Below are 27,942 nucleotides of genomic sequence, written 5' to 3'. Positions count from 1 at the left end.
CCCCAATTGGACTTGATAGATAACATATTAGTCTTTCAATTGGTTTGCTCATTTTTTATTAGACTAAGGGCATGTTTAGGTTCGTCTACTAATATAAGCTATTTTTTTCGTATTACGATTTGATCACGTAATACCGCTTAGTATTAGTTTAAACATTAGATAACCAGTGAGCTAATATTTGCTTCTATTTTACTTTGCATGCAAAAATCACATGAGGACAATTATACAAAGTATATTAACGTAATCCATGAATTGTTTTATTAACCAATCTATTAAAAAAATTACAAGTTTACAAACGAATAAACTACACTCAAGGTACCAAATCCAACATATCCAATTGTACAATTTTTTTTGAAACAACCAACTGTACAAATTGAGTTACATCAATGGTTGACATTAGTGTCTATCTACAATATGAGAGTCCTAAGGAATTTAAACTCTATACATTCTCATCCTTTAGGATTTAAAATAATTATCCTGGTAAAAATACAAGTTACTAGAGTGTTTACATTTTAATTAGGATCCAAATAGACGGGCCTTGAGTCTCTTCCCAGTAAATGGACGGTCCTGTCAGGTTGAATGACCCCCAATGAACAAGATAGATCATCAAAGTGTGCCTTGATTGTGAGCTCCTTTACACGGCTAGCACATGCCACTAGGAGCCACCTACACAAATACAAAAATCCATTACTATCGTAATCTCGCAATGGTGCGAGTCAGTGATCCTCAGGGTAAGCTAGGCTTCAAGATCAAAATAAACCTATGCGCAAGAAACAATAGCTCGTTAAGTATAAAGCTTAGTAAGCCTCATGGAATATTATCTAGCTACTCTTGTTAATGAAACATGAATTAAGATCAATTTTTATGATTAAGATATATTAAATCAACTTAATATTTTCAACGTTAAGTGATAAATACGTATTTTTATTAATAATTCTTTCTTGAAAATTTTAAATCAAATAAATATTTATGAATGAAAATTTTCAACTAATAATGCTAAAGAGTCAAAAAGGTCTTAGTAACAAATTTAAAAAAATTGATTAAAGCCCTTTGAAATTTGGAAATTATTAAAAATCATAAAATTTAAAAACAAATTTATTAAAAAAATGTTATAAAATTATAAAAATTTTATTTAAAAAAAATTACCAACCCAATAAAAGAGCAGGGGTCAAATTTATTTTTAAAATCTTATAACCATTAGATTTTAATAGGTCGGTATTGTTATTTTTTAATAAAAAATTTATAAATTTTAAAATAATTTTTAAATTTTAAAAGGGTTTAATAGATTCTTTTAACCTTATTAGTTTAAAAAATAATAATTTACTCCCAATAAATTAATAGAGGTCAAATTGAATAAATGTGTAAAAGGTTATTATTCTACCTTATATATAAACATACTTTATAATCACTCTCTCTTGCAATTTGGTTTATTTAACAATTAAGTAAGGCTCAATTTAATCAAATCATTTTTAGTTTTATTACAATTTATCTCTTTCCTATAAACCTTTCACTTTCTAATTGATTTATTACCATTTAAAAAATAATTTAGAGAATAAAAAATAATTTCAATCAAATATAAAAAATAAAACATTTTTCATATCAATCAAATCATCCTTTACTCTTTTTTTTTTTTGAAATATTGTTAAGTTATTAATTAACATAAAAAAGATCATAAAAAATATTATGTCAAAGTTTAAAAAATTGCTAAACCCTAACTTATAAATTATTATGCTTTAATTTCTTAATCATATTATTAATAAAATATTAAAAAATAAGAAATAAATTAAAATATACAACCAACTTTTGCATAGATAGATAAATCTATTTACACCATGTACAAATCAAAGGTTATTTGGATACAATAAAGGTATGTTTTGAGGATGATTGAATATTCTCACCATGTCTTATGTTCAAAAATCCTACTATACAAGTGGCTGAGAAATTAGGTAAATGTCACTATTCTCATCTCTCCATTATCTAACCTAATTTCTTCCCACCAATTGCTGTTTTCAAAACCCACCCTCTTTATTATATATAAATATATTACTATAAAAGCAGCTTTGGATCATCTATACAGGTAAATAGGTATACTATTTGTCTAATGCTTCCTTCAATAAAAAATATTTGTATTATATTCCACTATTATAGTCTATATTATCCAAACTATTCATTTCATTAATGACTTACGTATTCATCATATATATAAAAATTGAAAATACAAATAGAAATCTACAAATATTCATCACCAAATTCAACATAAACAATTCTTGAAGAATTTGTTTCATGATCTGATGATATCTATGAGCCATATCAAGTGCTTAACGGGACTGATTCTTTTGACATACATTAGATGGATGAAGATGAGAAACATTATTAGCTTGTAAATAGCAGCAAGCCATCAAGATTTCCTTTGCCAAATCAACTTCATATTGACATGATTAATTAACCAATAATCAACAACTTAGGGCCAATTCTGTATCATAAACATACACAGACACTGCATATGCAGCTATTAGATGCTATACTTGATAATGTTTGATACAATACGATCGCACGACACAAACATAACATAGAAAGAACAACTACAAAAGCAATACGAAACACGACACTGACACAAAAGCTAAATATATTGAGAGAAAAACTACACAAGTCATTAGTCTCTCCAGACTGCAGAGGATAAAGTCTTAAGCCTATTGTGAAGCCATGACCAAGTTGGTCACTAAAAGAAAGAATAATTTAAGAAAAGAAGTCATATACATTTGGAGGTGCAGGAAGCCTAACAAACTAAAGAAGACAGCAGAACTGACACCCTAATTATTAGAGTGGTTCTTTTGTTGGTGTACCTGGATCACGTGGATATTTTCTTGGTGTGGGGCGATTTTTTAAGCAAATGATAGCAGTTCTCTGTCCATGTGGGCTGTGTGATTCCACTACATGAAATTGGCCAAGAAACATAGAAAAGGTTAACATCACTTCATAAAGGCATGCTATAAATGCAAGGTTTGTTTTGAAAATTGAACTAAATAATTAAATGAATGAAAAGAGAAAATGATTATAAAGTTAAATAGATCTTATTATCTAAACAAAAATGAAAGATCTTATTAAAAGGACATCCAAAATGAGAAATGTCATTTTGGGAACCAGGAAAAAGGAATAGGAATTACAAAGATAACATTTCTGTCATGGGGAAATCCAAATTTTGCAAACAATGACCAAACCTTTCTACCCTTTCTTTATAAGAATAGCTTTTATACTTCACTTAACTTTCTAGAACTATGGAAAAGCCTGATCTTTGTGTCCAAGGCCAATCTGTAAAATTCAATTGGAAATTTAGCTGACCATTTGGTGCTTGCTATTACATTCACTAGGCATGTGCATGTGTAGACAGGCATGTAAGTCTGCCTATGCATATGTACAATTTGATCTCACCAGACAGTCCTTACAAAGCCCAAATCCCTTCACTCTTCCAGCACAGTAATCTGTATCATTTTCGTTTTAACATAAATAACCATCCTCACAGGTCCCTCAGATCCAATCTGCTTACTCCTCCGGAAACCTTTGATACGGATGCCTAAAATTTTGCATCTCCTAAAATTGAATTAACTTCATAGAAATATGAAGTTAGCCACCTATGTGCACATTAGATGATCACCCACAATAGTATCATTTTCTTCAAAGTCTCACCAAGGTTTCTTCATATTTTACAAAAGGAAAAGTAAACAACAAAAAGAAATGGGTTTTATTGCCTTTTTACTTGAATCACAATAGCGAGGTCCATTACTCTATTTATCAATCAGAGATAAAGATCTTGACCTGAATGTAAGGAATGACTTGGGTCCTGCAATAGATCTAGTAAAAGCGCAAAATGTACATGGATTTTGCATTGAAAGAGAGTAATGAAACCAGAAGTATTAACTTACTTTGCTTACTGACGAAAACAATGAGGCTCGATGGACTATGCAAAGCAATAATGCCATAGTTACAGGCAATTGAGCTGCTTATTTTCATCAAATATGCACTACATGCTACCTATGTTACTCAGACTCTTCATTTTCCTTAAGACAAATAATCATCCTCATAGGTCCCTCAGATCCCCTCTGCTTACTCCTTCAAAATCTTTCGATACAAATGCCCAAAATTTTACATCTCCTAAAAATGAATAAACTTCATTGAAGTATGAAGTTAACCACACATGTTCACATCCGATTACCACCGAAAACAGAATCATTTTCTTCAGTCTTGGCAAGGTTTCACCATATTTTATACAAGGAAAAGTAGACAACAAAAAGAAATGGGGTTTATTACTTTTTATTTGAATAACAATAACAATAGCAGGGCCCATCACTCTATTTATCCATCAGAGATAAAGATCTAGACCAGAACACAATGAATGACTTTGTCCTGCACTAATCTAGTAAAAGTGCATGATGTGCATGTATTTTAAATTGGAAGAGAGTAATGAACCCAGAAGTATTTAACTTACTTTACTTACTGGTGAAACCTATGGGGGTCAATGGAACCATGCAAGGCAATGATGCAATAGTTATAAGACAAACAACGACCTGCTTACTTTTATCTATTATGCATAACATGCCACCTGTTACTCAAACTCTTCATTTTCCTTAACATATTTGGATATGGCAGTTTACAAGTATGATCATCCAAGTATATGAAAAAACTTTAAAACATTAATTCTCTGTGGCGGACACATATCATATCCTACACGCTCACAAGCTGAAATAACATAGTATACCACTGACAAAGCTAAAACTGAAATGTGACATTTTTTTTGGGGTAGGATATATGATAAAAGATACCTGAGCAGAGTTGCAATACCGAAGCACCCATCAATTTGGTTGCTCTCTCTGCACTTTTAACTTCATCCTGTTACATTTCAGAAAATACAAAAGACAAATTAATAACCAGAGACATATAATTAAGAGAAATTCAATATACAAGACAACGACAGGTTCGTTAAAAATGAATTTCCTTCACAAAATTTTACTTCTAGTTGACTGGAGAAATGATCATGTACAAGGTTTTAGAGAAAGAATCACCAAGCCAACATGGGATAAGTATATAAGATAAAAGATAAACTGGTGCCTAAAAACAGCTCATAATGAAATGTTAGAACTTTAAAATTTGGGTCAAATCAGAAAATGGATGAAAATTGTTTGGGATTTCTATAAAAGCAATGCGTACCTATTTCTTATCCTAACAACCAAAATAGTATCTAAAGTAAGGGTTTAATGCTGAGAACAATTACTCCATCGTCTAAGTCATTTCCAAGGTGAAATCTAAATACATACTTGAGGATTATGACCTTTTGCAGCTACAAACAAGCCACCAACACGAACAAGAGGAAGGCAGTATTCAGCTGAAAAACAAAAGAAACCAAAAGAACCCGTATAAGCAGTACTAGAGCTTGCAGTCTAGGATAAACAAAAATAATTTCAATATAAGAAGTTAGCATATGATAATCACCCAAAACTTTCATCTCTGCAACTGCCCTGGCCACTGCAACATCAAATCTCTCCCTAAAGTTGGAATCCTGCCCCAATTTCTGTCCTATAACAATGGTTGAACTATGCATATTAGCCATGCTTAGTGCACTCAAATAATTACAAAACCCATATAAGGAGTGTTGAGCAATGCGCTGAAACAATTACGGCATGCATATTACCCATGCTTAGTGCCCCAAATGCATAAAGCTGAGTAATGCACTCAAATTCAAGCCCTTTTACAATGATCTTCAATCTCAAATCATTACTGAACCCATAGAAGGAATACAGAAACAATACCTCTGCTCTTTCTCTCACAACCTGAACATTGGACAAACCGATAAGATTCACTGCATGTTCCAAGAAAAGACATCGCTTGTTCATAGATTCAACCAATGTTACTTCCCAACCTACATATTTTAGCGTAATATTTATATACAAAAAAAATGGAATCAACATGCAAATTTACTAAATATTAGAAACGAATTCAAAGACTAAAATACGTGAACATGTAAAGTGAAGTAAGAAGTCAACCTGGACAAGCAACAGCTAAAACCAAGCCAGGAAGCCCCGCACCACTTCCAACATCAACAATCCTAAGGTTGTCAAATGAATTGTTACAGCTTGAGATATAAGAGTTTTGTATAGGAGGGATAATTGCTAGGGAATCTTCAATGTGCCTTTCCATTACTTCATTAACTTCATTGACAGCGGTGAGATTCATCTTCAGCAAAGAAATAACAAACACCCATCAAAGGAAAAAGAAACACACAAATTTCAAAGTTTCGACAGTTTTTTCATACTATTACCTGGTTCCATTGAAGTAAAGCGTCTACGTAGAGATGAATCTGGTCCTTTTGGCGGGAGTTTAAGGTTTCAAAATAGGAAGAGCTGCGTGTTACGCAGGTAGTGGTGGTGGTTAGAGATTTAAAGTTGAGTCTTTGAGGAGGAAGTGAGGTTTTAGGTTTGGAAAATGGAAGGTGTTTGACGAAAGTTCCCAGAGACATAGATGATGGGAAGTTAACGTTGAGGATTTTGCAACGATAAAACATCTTTTAGCGCTCGCTCGTCCCCTTCAGAACAGTCTACATTCACTATCTAGGACTCGCCTTTGGCTTTGTAAGCACTAAGCAAGAATTTATCCCACCTGGAAATGACTGGATTTTTTAATAAATTGATACTTTTTCTGGACAATTTTTTTTTTGGCTTAACTCAGATATTATTCTTTTTTCTTATTTTTTTACTTATGGTAATTAAATTATTTTTTTAAGCTGATACTTCTTTTAATTAATGCATTAATCAAACTATTAAATCTATTTAAAAAAATTTAGTCCACAAATTAATATTTAAATAATATTTTTTTCTCAAATGGGTATATAAACTTTCTTTTTATTACAAATGAGTAATCAAATTTTTTTATGACATTTCTCTTACAGGTAATTTTTATACACCTCACTTCACTAGAGACCTTGTTAAATGGTCATATCTCATTCACCACGTGTAAGACTCATCGACTTGTCACCAAGTAGACTATAAAAACTTGATAAGATGACAAATGACTTAAGAAATATCTATCAACATAAGCATCAAAATTTTTTTATGATTTATCTCTTGAACACTACGAAGAAAACACTTATTTGGGAGTATATATATATACATATGGCTCCCCTCGCTAGAAGAAGGGGATTCTCACTTCACCATTAGAGTCTAAGCACTTCCTTTTGTCCTTTTGTCCTTTTGTGAACCTTTCATCATTAACCAAATTTCATCTCTCCCCTCCTTTGCCCTACTCATTACATCAACAGCTTGGTTAATAACTCAACAATTAGTTTAGTAGTATGGGGTAGAACAGTTCTTGGTTACTTGTACTACGAGGATGTGGCAGTGGCATAAGCCCAAATTAGACCTGAAACAAGAAGCAGGAGACATAGATCCGAACTTGATTGCTTGGATTCAAGCCACCGCTGTTCTTACCAGCAATCTAGACGACCATTAGGGGGAAATAAATAAAAAAGACGTGTAGATTTTGACAAGGCATTAAAATAGTTTCTGGCATTGAATTAAAGCAATTGATTGAAAAAAAAACTATATTCAACCACCAATAAATAACCCCAGCTGCTTGTCGAGACATTATAATGGGTGTCTTAATAAAATTGATGCAAAATTGATGCCTGCATTCATTCATTGATTTAAATCGTCAATGTAGTTCAATTTCTTTAAAAGGTGTTGGAGTAAATAATGTGGTTGAGTGGTTGAAGGTATTGGCTCAGTGATAATTCACTGTGTAGTTGCAAAGATTGCATTTGTACCTTGAGAATTCACTGTTTCGAAGGTGAAGTATATCTCATGGTTTTGTACCTTGAGAAAGGGAACCTCAGGTTGTAGTCACAATTCAATCTTATTGTGCTTTTGCCCGTGGTTGGTGCTGTATGTTACCTCATCTTTACTAACAAGTCATAGCTTAATATAAACGGATGCATTTGGAATATATGAACTGGATTTGAAAATAAGTTCACTGAATCTCCAATTGAACTTTTTATTTGTCTTCACCTAATTCAGCCTAATGAAATGAAGGGCAGATTGTACAAGCTGATAAACTTCCAAAGATTACCTCACAATGAAAGCCTATTTCCAGACTTTTGACTTCTAATTTCACTTCCTTTTCATTAATCAAATTGAGAGAGCTGAAGCAAACTCTTTGTAGAAATCATCATCAGATTCACTAGAAGGTTGTTCTAGACATCTTCGATGATATGAATTGTGAACGAAAATTTATTAAGGGGGTTCCTCCTAGGGGGTGTTAGTGGTGGCAATGATCCTGGACTGTGTATCCCATTTGTATGCCGCAGTTTCTTGTAATGTCTGCACGTACTCGATCAACCATCTCGAGAAAAACTTTAACAATAACAAAGAGTTGAAGCGGATTCGCTCCTCTCACTTTGGAAGATCCCGCTTGGTAATATTCTGTTGTCTTCTTCACGAGTTCCATGACCCTTACTTGTTCCTCTTGGACTACCTTCAGGTCATCCTCACATTTCTCTAAGAACCCTTCCATTTCCATTACAAAATCAGTTTCTTCACTGTTACCACAGAATGCTAGAAGTTGCTTGCTTTCTGCAACACGGCTTGTCAGGTTGGAGCACAGATTGATGAAACTCTCGTATTCTATGGTAGTTGCTGTCTTTACATTGGAAAATTCGGACCCTAAGGCTGCTAGTGCTGGTAAACCTAGCATCAAATATTCTCGGTCTTCCTCTTCTGGCATCAGCTTTTCAGAATTCACTTCACCATTAGTGCAGAAAATCCTGTTGGTCCCACGTCGCCTACCCTCGGACCGAGCAATTTGTTCGACCACAAAGTGTAGAAGCGTTGTCTTTCCATAGGTGCTTTTGACATCACAGAGTTTTTGAAGGGCGCTAAGGTTGAAACCCAGTGCATTTCCTCTTGCTGTTCCTGCATTCATCTTGTTACCGGCTTTCAAGATAGCCTCCAGGAGATTTAAGAATAGTCCTCTGTTTCTTAGCTCCTTGCAGGCCAACTCAAGTGTTTGTAGGGATTCCTTGAGTTTCAGAAATTCCAATTCATAATTTGATCTGAAAAGCATCACGTTGATACGTATAAAAGTTGAAGGAACAGCTTTCAGGACATGATAAAGAAATGATTCAGCATCTGGAAGTCCCATAGGGTTGCCACTGAAATGGAGGATTTTAGCTTCTTCTTCTCGGGTTGGAGCAATCTTGGTTAGTTTCTCCAGGGTCTCAGCACTCAGTCCCTGACCTTCACGGAGGGCACCAATAATTTCCGTACGAGATATCCCAAGAGATTTCAACACTATTGCACTGTTCTGCGACTTCCGAGGCTCAAGAATGAAAACCTGAGCTTCTGGGGTGTTGCCAGAACTACCTGGAGTAGACGATATGTTATTACTGTCTGGCGATTTGTGGTTGGCAGTAGTGTATCCGAACAAAGTTTCTATTATCTCATCATCAAATCTGAACGTAGAATAACAGTCAGTAAGAAGACAATGAATGAATAAGCATGAATATGTTTTAAGACTATATAGTTAGTCACCTTAGAGATCCATCTTTGATCTGATTCCAAACCATGGAATGGTCAGAATCAGCTATAACCTTATCCCAGTGCAGAGGCCGCAGCTTCAACTGGCCAAAGCCAGCCCCTCTCCGCCTCTCCGGCGATGTGCTTGGCCTATTCCTGCTCGCCGTGCCTCTTGGTGCTGCTGGGGGTTTTAGTAATGGAGCAGAGAGGTCTGCTGCTGGCGGTGCAGGTGGCATTATCGATGGAGGGGGAGGATTTGGAGTTGTCTGCTTCATTGAAACCATTGCAGGCGATAGTTCTGATGGTGGTGGTGTTGAAACCGGAGGCAGAATCACAGAAGATGGCTCATCGAAGAACTCAAAATCCTCTCTAGATTCTGAGTCTTTTGATCTTTCAACTGTAGTATCCATCGTTTTTTCATCTTCGTCTTCTTCGTAGGCATAGCTAGGATTAAACATGACCTTTGGGAATTCATTCTTTAGTCGTCGATTATCAAGTTTTGTCATACAAAGAACTTCTCTACCGTTTTCTTCAACCGCCAATCCTTTCGCTTTTCCACCATACTTCTTGAACTCATCCGGAATCACCACAGCTTCTCGACGAAAGCTTGATTCATACTTACCCCTCGGCCACCATCGCCCTCTTCTAATCCTTCTGAAAAAGAAGAAGAAGAAGAATACAATGAAAGCAATAACTAGAGTAGTTGCAGCAGTTGCAACAATGGCCTTCACAACTTTCGCTTTTGAAGATGCTGATGATAGTAGAGCCTGCGGCATTTCCATGGGAGAAGGTGAAGGTTCAGAGAAAGCAATAGCATAAGCGGAGGAAAACAAGAAGAAGAATAGAGTACATGGCCATGCCTGAACCATGATATCTCGAGGGAAAACTATAGATAGAGCTGCTAAAGTAGTAGTAAGGAAGTGAACTTTTCTTTTCTGGCAATGTGATGCGAGTAATTCCAGTCCTGCTAACTGGTATTCTTTTGCTTACAATTTAAATGAAGGTAGTTGCTTGCTTGACGATTTATTTTTACTCTCCATTGTCTCTTCCTTCTAAATGCTTACGATCCCCCCCCCCCGCTCCTTTTCAAAATTGCAGTTTGTTCCTTAAAAGTATGGGTAAACTACAAAAATGCTTCCCCAACTTTTAGAAGTTGTCATTTTGTACACCAAATTTTTTTCTCATTTTAAGCATGCCTATTACCATTTGATTTCACCTCTCCAAAAAAATTTCTTAATAAAATAAAAAGGTTTTTCTTCTTCTCAAACAAAAATGTCCTTTCCAACTTGCTGCCATCGATGTCTACTTTGGCAACTAGGCACTAAGGGTGAGCAAAACTCGATTCGACTCGAAAAAATCGAAAAAAAATTTGAATTTCGAGTTAAACGAATCGAGTTATTCGAATCAACTAGAATTTTTTTTTTCAAATTTCGAGTTCGAATCGAGTTGAATTTTCGAATTCGAATAACTCGAATAATTCGAATAATTCGAATATCAAACTATAATATTTTACATTTTTACCCCAAACTCTCAAACTTTTTTACTTTTCCCCTCAAAACTTTTACTCCTTCCCACTTTCCCCAAAAACTTTTACTCCCCTCCCCTCCCCTCCCAACCCCCCAATCTACCCAAAATTCATTTCTCACCAAAATTTTACTCTCCCATTTATTTTTTCTCAAAATTTTACTCCCAAAAACCCTCAAAACCTTTTATTTTCCCCCAAAATTTTTACTCCCTCCCACTTTTCCCCTAAAACTTTTATTCCCTTTCCATCTCACCTCCCATCTATCCCAAACCCTCCCCCCTCCAATTTTTTTTAATATTTTCCCTCCAAAATTTTACTCCCCCTTATTTACTTTCCCTCAAACTTTTATTCCCCAAAACTTTTTATTTTTCTCCTAAACTTTTACTTCTCACCTTTTACTCTCAAATAAAAAATAAAAAATATCCAAAAAAAATCACTAAACATAAATAGTAATAATTTTATTTATATCTACTATTTATATTATTAAATTAAATTTCACATTTTATATTTTTTATATTATTGAATTGTTTAGTCATATTGAATATTTATATTAAAATTGAATTATTAATTATGCCATAAAATATTCGTGTTAAAATTTTATATTGGTATCGATTTCACATTTTATTTTTAAAATAACTTTTATTAAAAAATCATATTTTTACATTTAATATATTTTTTAATTCTAAAATACATAGTGACAAGAATCTGAAGATAATTGAAACAACTAAGCAAGCAAAGAAGCTAACCAATATATAAAAAAATTAATAAATAAATTATGAAGTGATGAAAGTTAATAAAAATTTTGATTAAGGTGAACAAATTTTATTACGATGGGTGACAATGGTTATAAGGACCCAAAATTATTTTTTAAAATTTAACTTGAACAAATATATTCTATTCGATTCGAATTTCATCTCACGACTCGATTCGAGAAAACTTCAAATAAAGTTAGGATGATAAAATGAGATTCGAAAACTCGATTAACTCGAAAATTTTCGATTCGATTCGATCGAATGCTCACCCCTACCAGGCACACCAAAACTCTCCTCACTTCTTGTCTTAAATCTCATGTTAGTTTTGTGTGAATAGGCCATAAACTCTTCAAATCTCACCTTGAAATTAGGAGGTAATGTTTTTCGATCTCCTTCTCCTACCGTTCAATTGCCACAGTTCCAAAGTATATTGTCCTTCTCGGTCTTGGCATTGAACCCACCATATGGATTTGGAAGAAAACCATTGGAGGCTCCAATTCTATTAGACGAGTCTCCTTTTAATGGTTTCTTTACTTTTTATAATTTTTCTCCTTTGATTTTTCCTCTTCTTTCTACTCTTTTCTGGCTTATTCTATTCTCTTTTTTCTTTCAACCTATTTTTATTTTCATTGATTAACAGGGATTTGGGTTGGAGAGGCTTTGGGTATGGTTGTTGAAAAGGAAAAAAATGGTGTTTATGGTGGTGGTTATGAGATTTTGATAGTGGAGGAGAGATCGTAATGATATGAAGGGTATGATGAGGAATGGTGGTGATGGTGGTATGTGTTGGGAAAAATTCGGTTAAAAAACGGTTTTCTTGTATAGAGAAAAAAATAAAAATTTGAAAATTAAGTCAGTTTGTGATATTTATAGCATTAAACTCTTCCAAAAAAGTACATGTACTTTGTGCGAGATAGATTCTTGACATTCTCGACTTTCAACTAAACGATCTTCTCCGCTATTATCGTACCACAAATCACTTCGAGTGTGGGCTCGAACAATTACGAATCAAAAACAGAATCAAAATTAATTTTCTTACTTTTAGTAGGGAAGTAAATCTCTCTCTCTTATAAAAACTAGTAGAATTGTTATTATTAGAAAATAGAATTTATACTTAAAAAAATAAATTTACACTATTTTATGGCATAATAATAATATCTCAAAGTTGTGTTTTATTTGTCTTGTTAGCCTTACTAGCGTCATCTATTTATATAGAGAGATAAAAGAACCCTAATTGAATTAGCAGATGATAAGTGGTAAAAATAACATGTTTTAATCTCATTCTTAATGTGTTTTTGGATGATTATTCGATATAAAATGGTGAATTTTATGCTCCTAGTCCTTTAAAATCATGTTTCTATACTTACAAGAGCATTTGGGAGCAAAAAAAAGTGAAAAACGAGAGAAATTTAGAAAATCGGAGCAAGTTTCAAGAGCCACACGGATTGGGCCATTTCACACAGGCTAGACACATGGTTGTGTGAGCCACATGGGCTGTCACATTGCCATGTGCAAGACCGTGTCGATTTCACGAATCGCGCCCCAAACATGTGGGAAAATGTTTTTTTTTAGGTTATTCGGGCATTTTAAGACCTATATATGACAAAAATAAGAAGAGATGAGTAAGTCATCATAGAATGCTCAAGAAAACAATTCGAAAAATACCATTAAAGTTGAATCTGAAACAAATTTCATCAAGATTGAATATCTTCTTTTGATTTCTTTGAAGTATATTATGAGTTTCTTTATTTCTCGTGGTTATATTGTCTTTAAGATGTTTTTATTTGCGATTATGAACTAATTTTCTAAATACCTAGGGGAGATGAACCTTATGATGAATTCTGTCTTTTGATTTCTATTTTACACAATAAATACTTGAATCTTATTCTCAATTATGTGTGCTTAATTATTGGTTTAATATTTCCGAACTATTAATCCATGTTTGATGTGCTTAAATCAGAAGAGGAAAAGTCTCTATTTAAGAGTAGATTTAGCATAATTGAGTGAAGTTGCATGCAATCCTATAAATAGGATGACATAAATCTACCAGATTAGAGTCAAATCTAACAAGTAGATCCATAGATCGAGTTAATACGATAATAAAGGTTTTAATTAGAAAGAGATTTCAATTAATTAACCTAGAGTCAACTACTCTTACTCTCAAAAAAGATATTAGCATAATTTAAGGATTTCTACGAATCAAGATACTAAGTGAAGAAGTTGTTTAATTCAGTTTGATAATGACAGATGAAATCTATGTGGATTCTTTCCTAGGTATTGTTTCGCTTCTCTGTTGTTAATCGTTTGTTTTCCTAATTCGTTCTTTGTTGTGTTCTTTAGCTAATTAATTTAGTTAATTTTAGTTTTTAATCAATCACCCCAATTTATCGGTTAAATCATAGAAAGACGATAATTACTAGTACCTTTGATCCTCATGGGAACGATATCTTTGCTCACCATAACTATACTATTAATTGATAGGTGCACTTGCCTTTTTCGTATTTTTAGTTGTTTTACTATTGCATTAGTAGAATAAAAATAATATTTATTTAATAGAAAAATCAATCCCCTAGTTAAATTATGAGAGAATTTAACTAGGGTTAGCCGCCTCTTATACATATTATGAGAGCTTTAGGGTCTCTCTTGTATTGGGTCCAATTATACGTTCTTCCTAAACTTTTAACCCAATATTTTATAATTTAATCCAACGTGATGCATGTTTTTCTATTTTCAAAAAATATTATTAAAATAAATAAATAAATAAATAAATTTTCCAATTAAATAACTTTCTCAACTCAATTCTAATTTTGTTAAAGTCATGACGATTTTACCGTAAAAGAATCTATGAGAAAATATATTTAATTTCTATATTCAATAAATTCACAATGACAAATTAATTTAATTCTATTTTCGAACTTCAATTATTTACTTAAATAATAATTCGAAAAACTTAAACTAATTCTCAGGTCATTTCCATACTTAGTAAGAAACCATATTTTTTTCAAATGTAATTCATTTCTCTAATTTTATCATTTCTATTCAGTTTTGTTCATTTTATTCTAAATGCAATTCTTTTCTGATTTCAACGAGCTAGCAGAGGGACTGAATTGACATATGTGATTAGGGCTCAAATGGTTTATAATTAAGTTCCAACTTTTTACCTACTAATCATAAACTAATTTAATGACGAAGTCATTCCACTATAGTATCATGATTGAGCTTTCTATAATTACATATCATTACGAACGCTACTCGATCAATGCTCGTTCAATGACCTTGTCATAAATGTGTTACCCTCACAGGTCATCCTTAATCTCTTTAGGATAAATCCGTTCTCCAATATGATCTTATTTTATCTCATGATAACCATTACATTTTCTTTCATAAAAAGTAAATTACTATCAACTAGTAATTTTGTCATTTATCACAAAGACAAATGACCCGTGGCTACGTTTACTTTTCATCTATCGTGTAATGCCAATGAGAGGACATCATTTACTCATTTATTGGGCTATGAATTCCACTATTTTGAATGATTTTACATACTGTAGAAGTCGTATACCCAACACACCAACTTTCGGTTCCTTATCTATTTGAACTCGTACTTTTATTTACATCAAAGTATACGAGTCACACATACATAATCCATCATCCACTCAGGATTAAGGTATGTCACACTATGAACGTCATAAGTGAATAAATCGATAAATAAATTCAGAATCTATTCTACTTGGGTCATATCTGATATACTGTCAACCTAGTCAATCACATCTACGTTTCTATCTTCTAAGAGTCATCCTAACATTGTTTATGCATCTTTCATGACTCTTGCATTTGAAGCAATATGCTACTAAAATTCTAAATGTAAAAATAAACATATTGGCATGTAGATAAATACTTAGGATGAAGTTTGTATTTATAACTTCGATTTGTATTTGTATTTTTATTTGAGCTTTCTCCCTTATATATTTAATATAAATGTGTTCATGATTCGTACTTTGAGCTTAAATGAGTTTAGATTTTGTATTATACTAAATTGAAACTTGTTGTTATGATGTGGAAGTGTTTGGACATGATTTTGAATGTCTTTTGGGCTTTCTGAGCCCACTAAGACCATCACTTTATCCCAAAGGCTTCCAATCACCCGTATACAATTTCTAAATGAGCTGAAATTATTTTTAAAACATGGGTTTATTTTTCTAACCCCTCAAACATTTTCTAAATGTTGAAGTCATTTATAAAAGTTGACTTCAATACGATTTAAAGAATTTATTTTATTTTCTTAAGGTTTTTTTCCCAGTATTTTGAAGGGTTTTGTTTTGCGTACATTCTAGTAACATTTTCTATCCGTATCGATTATCGAGACGGAAAACAGGTATTACAGATTGCCTCAACGATCTTTCTTTCTTTTGTGACTAACTCCTATTTTCATCCCCAATAGTATTCAATACAACACATATTAAATCTTAAATAACTAGAAAATCATAAAATATTGCTAAAAGCTAAGAAAAATGCAAACAATGCAGGCTATCATATTTTAACCTTCAAACTTCTTTTTAAATAGAATTGGTAACAAAACTTGAAAACCATTAATTGAGTTGGTGCGTTTTGGTTACATGATTGATGTCATTAACTCTTTTACTAACATCCAATAAAATAGCACCATGTGTCTTCAAAAATTAAAAGAAAATGTATTTAATATAATTTTTTGAATTTCAAAATAATAATAATAATATAAAAAACTAGATTTCCTATTTAATGTGCATAATGAATCTAAGCAAATGAATGTCTAAATTCAAATGAATTTAAATGTCCATTTATTTAAATTAATTCTAGATGTGTATTTTTTGTAATTATAAAAAAATATTAATTTTTTATTTCATGTACATAATAAATCTAGACAAATAGATGTCCAGAGTTAGATGAATTGGATATTTGTAATTTGTCTGAGTTAACATGAATTTTTAGTAACTTTATTTTTAAAAAAATTAAAAAATAACATTAATTTTTTTTATTTCATATGCATGATGAATCTTAGCAAATGAAGGTCTAAATTCAGATGAACCTGGATGTCCATTAGTCTAAACTCATTCTAGATGTGTAATTTTTAATAATTTTTTTTAATTTTAAAAATACTAATATAAAAATCTAATATTTAAAAAAAATCTGAATAATTTTAGAAATATTTTAAAATTTGTGCTTTATCCTCCAAAAATATGATAGATTTACCATTAGATAATAGATAAATGAATAACAACAAATGTGTTGTTCTGGACAAAATCCCATCTTGTCATCTTAAATGAAATCAGGACCCTCTAAAGAGGATCAACAATGAGTTCATTCTAGACAAAAAAAAAAAAAATTTCTGAACCAGATGAATTTGTATCTCTATTTGTTTAAGTTCATTCTAGACATACAATTTTAATAATTTTATATTTTAAAAATTAAAAAAATATATATATATATATATATAAACTTGCCCTTTTATTTTACCTGCATAATGAACTGTTGAATATTGGCAATATCCCACATTAGGAAAAGATAGAAAGGGAGGGGGTTTGGTTTGTTATATATAGAACCCCTCCCCCTTTGGTTGTATCATCCCAAAATCTTCTCCTTTGTAATATTTCTAGAAGAAATATTAATTTGGTAGTGTCCGAGGACGTAAGCTAAATTGGCCGAACCTCGTTAAATCTCTGGTATTTTATTTCTTATTTGTTTGCTTATATTTAATAGCTTTATGTTGGTTATATTTATTTAGTTATTATTGCTATAAATATCTAAGTGAGTTCTGTCTAGTTGTTGGGTTTTAAGCGGGACCATTTGTGACCCCTCCAATTTAACTGGGAATTTTCTTAGTATAATTGTTGGCATAATAATTATCTAAATATTTCTGATAATATTGTTATTAATATTATCGTCGCTTCCGCAACAATTGGTATCCGAGCCAAGGTTTTGTAGTATGCTCTGTGTTTGCAGCTTAGTCTGATCTTACACATCAGAAACATTTCCTAAAGCTTGTGGGTATTCTGCATTTGGTGGCTATTAAGTAGAAGCTATGGCAAAAATGACAGAAGAAAAACCATCCATATCAACAACTTCCACTTCGTACATTTTGCCGAGGATTGGAACTGCAAATACGAGATTTGTAGTGGAAATTTTTGATGGAACAGGTCATTTCGGCATGTGGCAAAGTGAGCTTCTAGATGCCCTCTTTCAACAGGGTCTAGATATTGCCATTGAGGAAGAAAAACCAGAAGGGGTTGATGATAAAGAATGGAAGACCATCAACCGATTGGCATGTGGTACAATTCGATCATGTCTTTCCAGAGAGCAGAAGTATACATTCAGTAAAGAGACTTCTGCAAGTAAATTGTGGAAAGCATTGGAGGAGAAATTTCTGAAGAAGAACAGTCAAAATAAGTTACATATGAAGAAAAGACTGTTTCGTTTCAGTTATGTTCCTGGTACCACGATGAACGAGCACATTACCAATTTTAATCAGCTGGTGGCTGATTTGTTGAATTTGGATGTGACTTTTGAAGACGAAGACTTGGCGTTAATGTTGTTGGGATCGCTTCCTGAGGAGTTTGAGTACCTTGAAACTACTCTACTTCATGGAAAATCGGAAGTAACTTTCAATGAAGTAACTGCTGCATTGTATAGCTATGAACTACGCCGAAAGGATAAGTTGAAAGGTTCAGGTGAAGCAGCAGTGGAAGCATTGGTAACAAGAGGTCGTCAGCAAAGTCAGTCTAAGGGGAAGAGAAGAAAGTCCAAAGGTCGAGCTGTTGCCAAAGATGAATGTTCTTTTTGCAAAGAAAAAGGACATTGGAAGAAAGATTGTCCAAAATTGAAGAAAAAAGGGAAGACTCCGCAAGATGCAAATGTTGCAGAATGCAATAGTGAAGCAGAGTCAGACTTTTCTCTTAGTATGACATCTTCAACATTATATGCAGATGAGTGGATCATGGATTCTGGTTGCTCCTATCATATGTGTCCCATTCGGGAATGGTTCTTTGAATTTCAAAAACTAGATGAAGGGGTTGTTTACATGGGTAATGATAACACATGTAAAATAGCCGGGATAGGTTCAATTAAACTGAGGAGTCATGATGGATCTACTAAAATTTTGCGGGATGTACGATATGTCCCAAAGTTGAAGAAGAATCTCATCTCTTTGGGGTCGTTAGAATCTAAAGGCCTAGTTGTGACAATACGAGATGGAGTTCTTAAAGCAACTTCAGGAGCATTGGTGATGTTGAAAGGCATAAGAAAGAACAATCTGTATTACTACCAAGGTAGTACAGTGGTCGGGACAACAGCAGCAGCAATTACGAGTACCAAGAAGGACGCTGAGGCAACACAGCTGTGGCATATGCGTTTGGGCCATGCTGGTGAAAAATCCTTGCAAACTCTAGCCAAGCAAGGATTATTGAAAGGTACAAAGACTTGCAAACTTGAATTTTGCGAGCATTGTGTTCTGAGAAAACAACGAAGGGTGAAATTTGGCACTGGGATTCACAATACTAAAGGTATTCTGGATTATGTGCATTCTGATGTATGGGGACCGTCCAAGACTCCATCACTTGGAGGAAGACGTTATTTTGTCACCTTTATTGATGATTTTTCCAGACGAGTTTGGGTGTTTCCTATGAAGAACAAAGATGAGGTGCTTGAAGTTTTCCTTAAGTGGAAAACTAAAGTTGAAAATCAGACAGGAAGGAAGATTAAGGTTCTCCGATCAGACAACGGTGGAGAATATAAAAGCGATCCTTTCCTGAAGATATGCCAAGATTGTGGCATAGTAAGGCACTTCACCGTAGGTGGAACACCGCAACAGAATGGGGTGACAGAGCGTATGAATCGAACGCTTGTGGAGAAAGTTCGATGTATGTTATCTAATGCTGGATTAGATAGAAAGTTTTGGACTGAGGCTGTGACGTACGCTCAACATCTCATCAATCATTTGCCATCATCTGCTATAAATGGCAAGACTCCTTTGGAGAAATGGTATGGAAAACCTGCTACTGATTATGACACCTTGCGCATTTTTGGTTCTATTGCATATTATCATGTGAAAGAATCAAAGTTAGATCCAAGAGCAAAGAAGGCTCTATTCATGGGCTTCAATGCTGGTGTTAAGGGATATCGTTTGTGGTGTCTAGAGGCAAAGAAGACGATAATCAGTAGGGATGTTACCTTTCATGAATCTGCCATGTTGAATAAGGTAAATCCAGAAGGAGTGAGTAGTACTTCGCAGCAGGTGGAGTGTACTCCGCAGCAGGTGGAGTTTGAGCAGAGTGTGGTAATTCCAGCAAAAGGTACCACTAGTGATTCTTCATTGGCAGATGCAGAGTCAGATGAGGAAGAGGTTTCTACCCAAGAACCTCAACAGCAATCAGAGCCAATTGCAGTCAGAAGGCAGAGACGAGAAATTCAGAAACCTGCTCGTTTCACTGACACGGTAGCTTATGCACTTCCAGTTGTTGATAATATTCCATCCACTTACACCGAAGCCATTCAGAGTTTAGAGAATAATAGATGGTTAGGTGCAATGGAAGAGGAAATGCAATCTCTAGAGAAAAACAAGATGTGGAAGCTGGCACAACTACCAAAAGGGAAGAAGGCGATTGGTTGCAAAATTGAAGACACTATTGAAGTTTGTGTTATGAGAAGATGTTCGAAGATGTGGAATATCGCCAAGGTGGAGATTTGTTGAATATTGGCAATATCCCACATTAGGAAAAGATAGAAAGGGAGGGGGTTTGGTTTGTTATATATAGAACCCCTCCCCCTTTGGTTGTATCATCCCAAAATCTTCTCCTTTGTAATATTTCTAGAAGAAATATTAATTTGGTAGTGTCCGAGGACGTAAGCTAAATTGGCCGAACCTCGTTAAATCTCTGGTATTTTATTTCTTATTTGTTTGCTTATATTTAATAGCTTTATGTTGGTTATATTTATTTAGTTATTATTGCTATAAATATCTAAGTGAGTTCTGTCTAGTTGTTGGGTTTTAAGCGGGACCATTTGTGACCCCTCCAATTTAACTGGGAATTTTCTTAGTATAATTGTTGGCATAATAATTATCTAAATATTTCTGATAATATTGTTATTAATATTATCGTCGCTTCCGCAACATGAACGAATATCCAAATTTAGAAGAATTTGGACGTCCATTGTCTAAATTCATTATTGACTGATATTTTTAGAAAACTTCCAGATAGCTTAAAGAAATTTTGGGAATATCGTGCTTTTACCTCCAAACTTTGGTACCAATTCTATTTAAAAAGAAAGAAAAGCTATGATAGATCTACTATTAGATTATAGACAAATTTGGAGATTCTTCATTCGAAGCAGGATCGATCGAAGAAAGAAAAGTCTAGAATGTAGCTTGGATTGTCCATCTAATGTTCGCCAGATGATAATATGATTTCCTTTTATATCCTAAGACTGACTGCAGCTCCATAGAGTCCTGTACCTCTGTTGGAGGCAAACCCAAAGTTGAATATGCATATTTGTGCACGAGCAACATATTCAAGTATGTTACTACAACCTGCTCCAGCCTCAGAGTTGTATCGACTGCAGCAGGTTGGAATCGGAATGCTTTGGAAAAATCAGAAACCAGGGAAGTAACCTGAAAGATACATTGAATGGGGGTGTACAGCTTTTTTTGAAATACACGGGCGTTCCTAGATTTCTAGGTAGCTCAAAGGACGACCGCATGAGTAGTATATATAAATTGACTTTGCTCACACTTCCATTGTGTGGAACTGAGCCATTCCTGTAGACATGGGAGTTTACGTATGCGAAAACCTAGTGGACATCCAAATCACACCACTCTTGCCAAAGGACATGTTAGAAATAAATGATAGTGTTTCTTGTTCACTCTCACACATTGGGCAATCTGTGTTCACAACTATCGAGCGTCTTTGGAGTTCCACTGCAACTAGAAGGTTATTCGTACAATGTTTTCAGAGAAAAACTTAAAGGATAGCTGTTTAGGGGAGAAATCATCCGTACAGTTCGAAAGAAAAACAAAGAAAAATGTATACTAGGAGCATTAAAAATTGATAAGTGCAAAGTATGTGATTGCATTAGTTGGGACATTTTGTCGTCCATTTTTCACAAGATGGGCTTTACTGCCCAATGAAGGCAGCTAATTACGCAATGTTTGGAAAGGCTCTTAAAATACAATAGCTTGACTGACCGACATTTTTGTACATATACTAAACCGATCTTGAAAGTTTTATACAAGCAGGCAAACAGCTGGATTCACTTGAATGGGCCGCAAGAATAACCAGTGCAAAGACCTGTGGCACTGTTGTAAGGGAACAATGAGACGGGTCTACAAGCAGGCAGCTCAGGAATTTGTTTGTCCATGCTGAGAAACTCCACCACTTCTTCCATTTTAGGCCTACCCTTAGACTCATTTAACGTACAAAGCAGCCCAATGTCCAAAGCTCGAATGGCTTGCTCCAAGTTAACCAGTGACCCCATCCTCCCATCCACCACCTTCACCTTCTCATCCTTCACATGCATCCTCCACGCAAAATCTACCAAGTCCCTTTCCTCTTGCTCTACTTCAGGGTCTAACCTCCCCCGTCCCGAAACCACTTCCAACACAAAGATTCCAAATTCGAAAACATCAGTTGTCTGGCTAATTGCCGACTCAAACCTTCTAGAATCCGTTGCTGAAAGCACCATCCCGAAATCACCTAAAACAGCCCGGAAGCTTACATCAAGAAAAACGCTGCTTGTTTTCATGTTCTTGTGGGCGAGCTGCTTAGAATGAAGGAAGCTCAGTGCTTCTGCAACGTCGTTGATGACTTTGAAACGTCGTGTCCAGGGAAGAACCCCTGCGCCAAACAGCCATTTGTCGAGGCTTCCGTTGGCGTAAAAGTCGTACACAATCATCATTTCGCGGTTATCATTACACCACCCCCTTATGGGAACCAAATTCGGGTGACGAACTCGACTCATGGCACCGATTTCTTTGAGAAGCCGTCGTCTATCCAAGCCTTGCTGTGAGTTAAGAAACTGAGCAGACAGCCTTTTGATAGCCACTTGACAGCCATTCGAAAGCTTCCCTCTGTAATAAATACCTCTGGCATCGCTACCTAGCATTTCTGTCTCGCTAAAAGCCCGAGTTGCTGATGAGATCTCAGTAAACGTGAAGCGGCGGGGCTTGTTTGGAGGCCTGGGACGTTGCGTTTTCTCCGGAATCGCTGTAAGTTTTGAATTGTCATTTCTTCCCCTGCGACTACAGAAAATGAAACCGATCATGGTAGCCAAAGCTAGTACAGCCACGGCAATGAAAATAAAAAAACTGCTGGACGGTTCTTTATTAGATCTCTTTTGGGTAGTTTGACTTTGAGCGGCCTCAGATTTACGGAGGGTGATTTTGCTCTCACAGGTTTCCTCCGAAGGGAAACGAAGAAAAGCTTGGCTCGTTGCGCTGAAGTTCCAGGAGAGTACGTTATGAATTTGCGTCTTGTTGCCTGTAGATGCTGAGAATCCAATGAACATGTACTCATTCAGATGAGGAGAGAGATCCAGAGAACCAGAGAAGACAGGTTTTGAAGGGTGGCCATCTGATCCGAGGTGGATGTCCATCCATCTACGAGGACCATCATATGTAATCCAAGCTCGGTGAACTGAACCGTCATTAAGGAACACCCCAAAATCTGATGCATCAATAGCCTTGGTGGAAACAATGCTAGCAAGATTAATGCCAACATGATTGTCATTCGGATCTTCAAATTCCGGATTCTGACGCGTATCGAATTCAATACCTACGGCTTTGTAATCTTCCTGGCAAGCATCGTTGAGCATACCTAGCCATGGTCCAGGTCTTCCCACGGTGAACTCATCCGGGACTATGATAAATGTGAGACCGCTGCCACCATGACTAGGCCCATCCCCATCGACGCTTGCGTTAGAAGAATTGCTGAATTGAAAAGAAAAGGTGGTTTGAAAAGATGCCGGGGTGTGGGTGTATGGATCAAGCAGCCGGACCGGAGAGGAGTAAATGGCTCTCCCTGCTTGATGTCTCAGATCAAAAGCCTCAGATTCATCTGGAATTTGGATAACACTTTTTTCCATTGAAAACTTGGCACTCCCAAGAAGCTTCACATCTGATAGAACACTAGGATCATCAAGGCTGAAATGTGTGAAGGAGATATGCTTGGTCACGTTTATCACCGGTCCACTTGTTGCAGCTGATGAATTCACGAGAACCAAGAACCGTATCAAAGCTAGAAGATAAAATGACGATGACCACCAAACAAAATAGTGCCGAGAAAACCCAACAGCGAACCCAGATGAACAACAATCTCTTTTGGCCATTTTCTCTAGCAATTCGATGAAGATAAGTTTCTGCTATGGCGATATCCCAAACCAGAGAGTTATTGTTTTGTTTTTGGTTTGGTTTGGTTTGGGTGGGGGACTAAAAGATATGCTCCAAGCAAAGACATAGTTAAAACTTATACGGATGTGGCTATACAATCTCCTCTCGTAACAGTCAAGCATTTCATTACAAAACATGACAAAACACACTCAAACCCAAATACTTTTATTTAGTATTGGACCGATTATAGGGGTCATATCAATTTTACTAAGTTTTTCAGTAATTTCTTTTAACTCTTGTCTTATTTTAGCTAATCTCAATATCGATATTTTTTTTATAAACTGTCATTTCAAGTATTGCTCCCGTTGAACTTTTTATGATAGGATACGAATCAAATAATAAATATTCCTTTTTAGTTTAAGATAATTACAAATACCGTAAATAAGGATTATGTTGTCATGCCAAATTTCCAATCCACAAATCCGATAAGGGCCACATACAAACAGGACTGTCGAGTTTTATATTTGCATTATTTCATGGTGGGCCTAATGATGCTGTGATTGCAGGTTTTTCTGTCATCTTCCTTGGTCCCCCTTACTCTATTATTGCTCTATTTTTGTTAGAGACCACAAGTTAACTGCTGATTTACCAAATTCTAGTAACACTTGTTTAGAATCCTCACCAAAACAATCTTAATAATTATATATCGTGAATAACAATCTCATGAACCTTGGACGGACAGTCCAAATCAAAGCAAAGTTCATCAAACCTAGCTAAGCCTAGTCGACCTAGTCTATCGGCCGCATGATTGCCCACATATTGGAAAGAAATAAAATCAAACAAATAAATAAAAGAATGGGCTTCATGGCTCAATAATGTCAAATCCAAATTAGTAGAGTTAAGTTTAGAAACAAGAATATATGAATCACTCTCTAAAATTACATGGCGGAATTCACAAGTGTGAGTAAAGTAGAGACCAAATAAGATGGCATGGGCATCCGCCCAAGTGGGATTTTTTGCGCTTAGCAATGGTTGTGCAAAGCCCGTCGCACGAGATCTTCCGAACTCAAATAATTGCCCCAAGCTTCATGAGGCTGCCAATGAACAATCCGTGGTGCACTTGACAATATAGGGCGATGAAGAAAGTTATGGACCCTAAAGTCCTTTTGCAAGCCACGCACATAGTCAATAACAATGTGTGGAGAGAACCTTTACCCCTTTATGACCTCATTATTCTGCACACTCCACAAATCCACACTAGAACTAATAGACTCGTACGTAAAATCTTCCTTGTCAAGCAAACTCGAGCCAATCAATGAAACTAACTACAACGACAAACAACAAAGAATCATTAATATTATCTAAAATAAGGGTGTCAAGAGATGCCTAGTAGTCACGATGGCATTTATAGCAGTCTCCAACGGGTCTCCACATCTCCGACACCTAAAATCCGTAGACATAGGTATAAAGGCAATCCGTGCTACTGAAGGAAGCAAATCATGGCCAAGGCGCCATGCTGAAAGTTTAATTCTCGATAGAGTCTCGAGCTTCCAACTATGATGCAAAAAAATCGATATGGTCTAGAGCTCAAAGACCTAAATAAGAGCCACAAATATCCAGACTTAGTGGTATAGCTTCCCATAAGAAGAGTGCCCCCACAAAACAGTGTTACCTGGCCTGCGCAAGTAAAGAGAAATAGTCAAAATACAGTCCATCTCTTATGGACTAAATGCCATGTGCAAGGTTTCCGAATTCCAATCTCCCCTACCCTCAGTCGTAAGTTCGCACACCTTTGCGTCTCATGAAAATGAGCCGTTTAAGCTCCAAAGTTGCAGCATTAAAGCCTACATTTCCCCGTCGATCATGCCATACACAAACTGATGAATCGTCCTCAATTTTCTAATAATAGTTCTGAGCTAAAAGCCTAACTGCCGCCAATAGATTAGACCAGATAAAATAAATTTTGTCCACGTCTTGCCTTTATCACTTTACCCTCAAGAAAATATTTCACACTCATGACTTGGAAGCACAAAGAGTCTCCATTATGAGCTACCTCCAAACCTGTTTACCAAGTATGGTAATATTAAAGAGTCGAATATGTCTAAAACCCAAGCCTCTCACGCACCCTTAGGCTTGCACAACATATCCCAAGCTATCATGGCCTAACCGCGGTCTTCGCTTCTCCCCGCCCATCGGAATCTATGCATATCACTCAAAATTCTATCAATGGTAGAAAGAAATTAACTCTCATAGTATATGTCGGTAAAGACTTAATATAGATTTTATGAAAATCTCTTTATCCTAATAAAAAAAGTTGTCTTTTATATCAACTTTGAATTCGTTTATGCATCATGTCAACTACACTCTGAAAAGCATTAGTCTTGTTCTTCCTAATTACCAAAGGCAATCCCAAATAGACACCCGAGATAACAAGCCTATGCTCCTACCGAGTGTTTGGACTAAAGCAAAGTGAAGATTTGTCAAAATTTACCTTTTCTCCGTATGAGTTTACATAAATAGCCAAAATGTCCTTCATTGTCACAGCCTTTGAAAGCTATCATCGATAAAGAATAAGCATTAATTATAAAAAATGGCTTAATGCTCATTTTCACCCTCCAATTATATTTTAATATTTTAATTAATAAAAAAACAAATAGATTATTATGGAAACTTGTAGAGTTTCATCATTTCTTTCATTGAGAGAAAACTTTGTTTTTTTTTTTCATTTTAGTCCTTTTACTCCATAACCAGCCAAATCAAGTCCGAGTTCTTCAATTTTTCCACAGATTTTTAGTGGAAACAAATTTTTTTTATAAAAAAGCTTAATTCCTTGTTAAGGCAATTATTGCATACATTAAGGGAGAGAGAAAGGTGAAGTTAGGGTTTTCTGTAAGAATACAAGATAAGAATGATAAGATTTTATCATTTATCTCATGTTTGTTTCAACAAAAGTGTATGGAAATAATATTTGATCATTGTTTTGATATTGAATTTTGTATATTTTTCTTTATATGAAAATGAAAACAAAGTGAAGATGGATGAATCTCAAATTGATGACAAAGGAAAAGAGATAGCTAAGGAGTAAGAAGAAAAAAATTCATTCCAAGCATTTGGTTGTAAGTACTTCAAGAATTTTACTTTACCTAATAAAACCTAAGTGAAAACTTGTTAAATTGATTATGGTAATACTTATGTGATTAATCTATATAAGAAAATGTTGATAATTGTTATGAAATTTATTTAAAAGTAAAGGCAATGGTAGGAGAATTTAAATAACAAAGTAATTACAGCTTATGTGTTAGCTTTGATGTCCAAGCTTTTGATATAACAACATTTAAGATAAGTTTTTTATTTATATTTCCTAAGTCATTTAATGAAAATAATTATAGAAAGTTTTACTATATTAATAAAAAATTATTCATACATACGTTATTTAAAAAATATTAAACTATGCTTTTAATCCATGTACTTTTCATACATTGGGAATTTAGTTTAAACTTTTAATTTTAGGGATTTAATTTTTTTTCTTTTTTTCTCTAAGCCACTTGTTTCTTATTTTTTGTTTTGCTCAGCGGTGGTGCCAGCCTTTGGGCTGGCTGTCGCCCACCTTTTTCCTCTTCTATCAACCATTTCTTTCTTTCTTCTTCTTATTCACTACACATGTCTTCTCTCTTTTCAATTTGCAGATCTATTTTGTGGGTATCTTTGTTGTCTTCACAAGCTGTAATGGACAAATGACGGTCCTGTCATTCGCTA

At 34.8% G+C, this 27,942-nt stretch overlaps 2 protein-coding genes and 1 pseudogene across 6 annotated transcripts; all 3 read right to left on the bottom strand.

Moving 5' to 3' along the window:
* Window positions 1-234: 234 nt before the first annotated feature.
* Window positions 235-6,719, bottom strand: LOC107938066 (ribosomal RNA small subunit methyltransferase G). Of its 5 annotated transcripts, none has more exons than XM_041091552.1 (8): window positions 6,311-6,688; window positions 6,036-6,225; window positions 5,802-5,911; window positions 5,485-5,563; window positions 5,310-5,377; window positions 4,818-4,884; window positions 2,844-2,930; window positions 235-666 (listed from the first exon to the last, which is right to left on the bottom strand). In XM_041091552.1, exons 1-8 carry the CDS (start codon window positions 6,551-6,553, stop codon window positions 656-658), a joined length of 855 nt encoding a protein of 284 aa, XP_040947486.1. In that variant the 5' UTR covers window positions 6,554-6,688; the 3' UTR covers window positions 235-655. The 5 variants fall into 5 exon arrangements, with proteins under 5 accessions (XP_040947486.1, XP_016726596.1, XP_016726595.1 ...); XM_016871107.2 differs by having other exon boundaries at window positions 239-666; window positions 6,036-6,228; window positions 6,311-6,634; XM_016871106.2 differs by lacking the exon at window positions 235-666 and having other exon boundaries at window positions 2,443-2,930; window positions 6,311-6,719.
* Window positions 6,720-7,654: 935 nt separating this feature from the next.
* On the bottom strand, window positions 7,655-10,596 carry LOC107938072 (formin-like protein 4; annotated as a pseudogene).
* An 11,311-nt stretch (window positions 10,597-21,907) lies between these two features.
* On the bottom strand, window positions 21,908-24,532 carry LOC107938085 (L-type lectin-domain containing receptor kinase VIII.2). Its single transcript, XM_016871135.2, has one exon. It carries the CDS (start codon window positions 24,183-24,185, stop codon window positions 22,113-22,115), a length of 2,073 nt encoding a protein of 690 aa, XP_016726624.1. The 5' UTR covers window positions 24,186-24,532; the 3' UTR covers window positions 21,908-22,112.
* Between the last annotated feature and the right edge of the window lie 3,410 nt (window positions 24,533-27,942).

Source organism: Gossypium hirsutum, chromosome D04 (assembly GCF_007990345.1).
Source record: "Gossypium hirsutum isolate 1008001.06 chromosome D04, Gossypium_hirsutum_v2.1, whole genome shotgun sequence".
NCBI lineage: Eukaryota > Viridiplantae > Streptophyta > Magnoliopsida > Malvales > Malvaceae > Gossypium > Gossypium hirsutum.
Note: the sequence above shows the minus strand (reverse complement) of the source record. Positions and strands in the feature narration are given on the sequence as shown.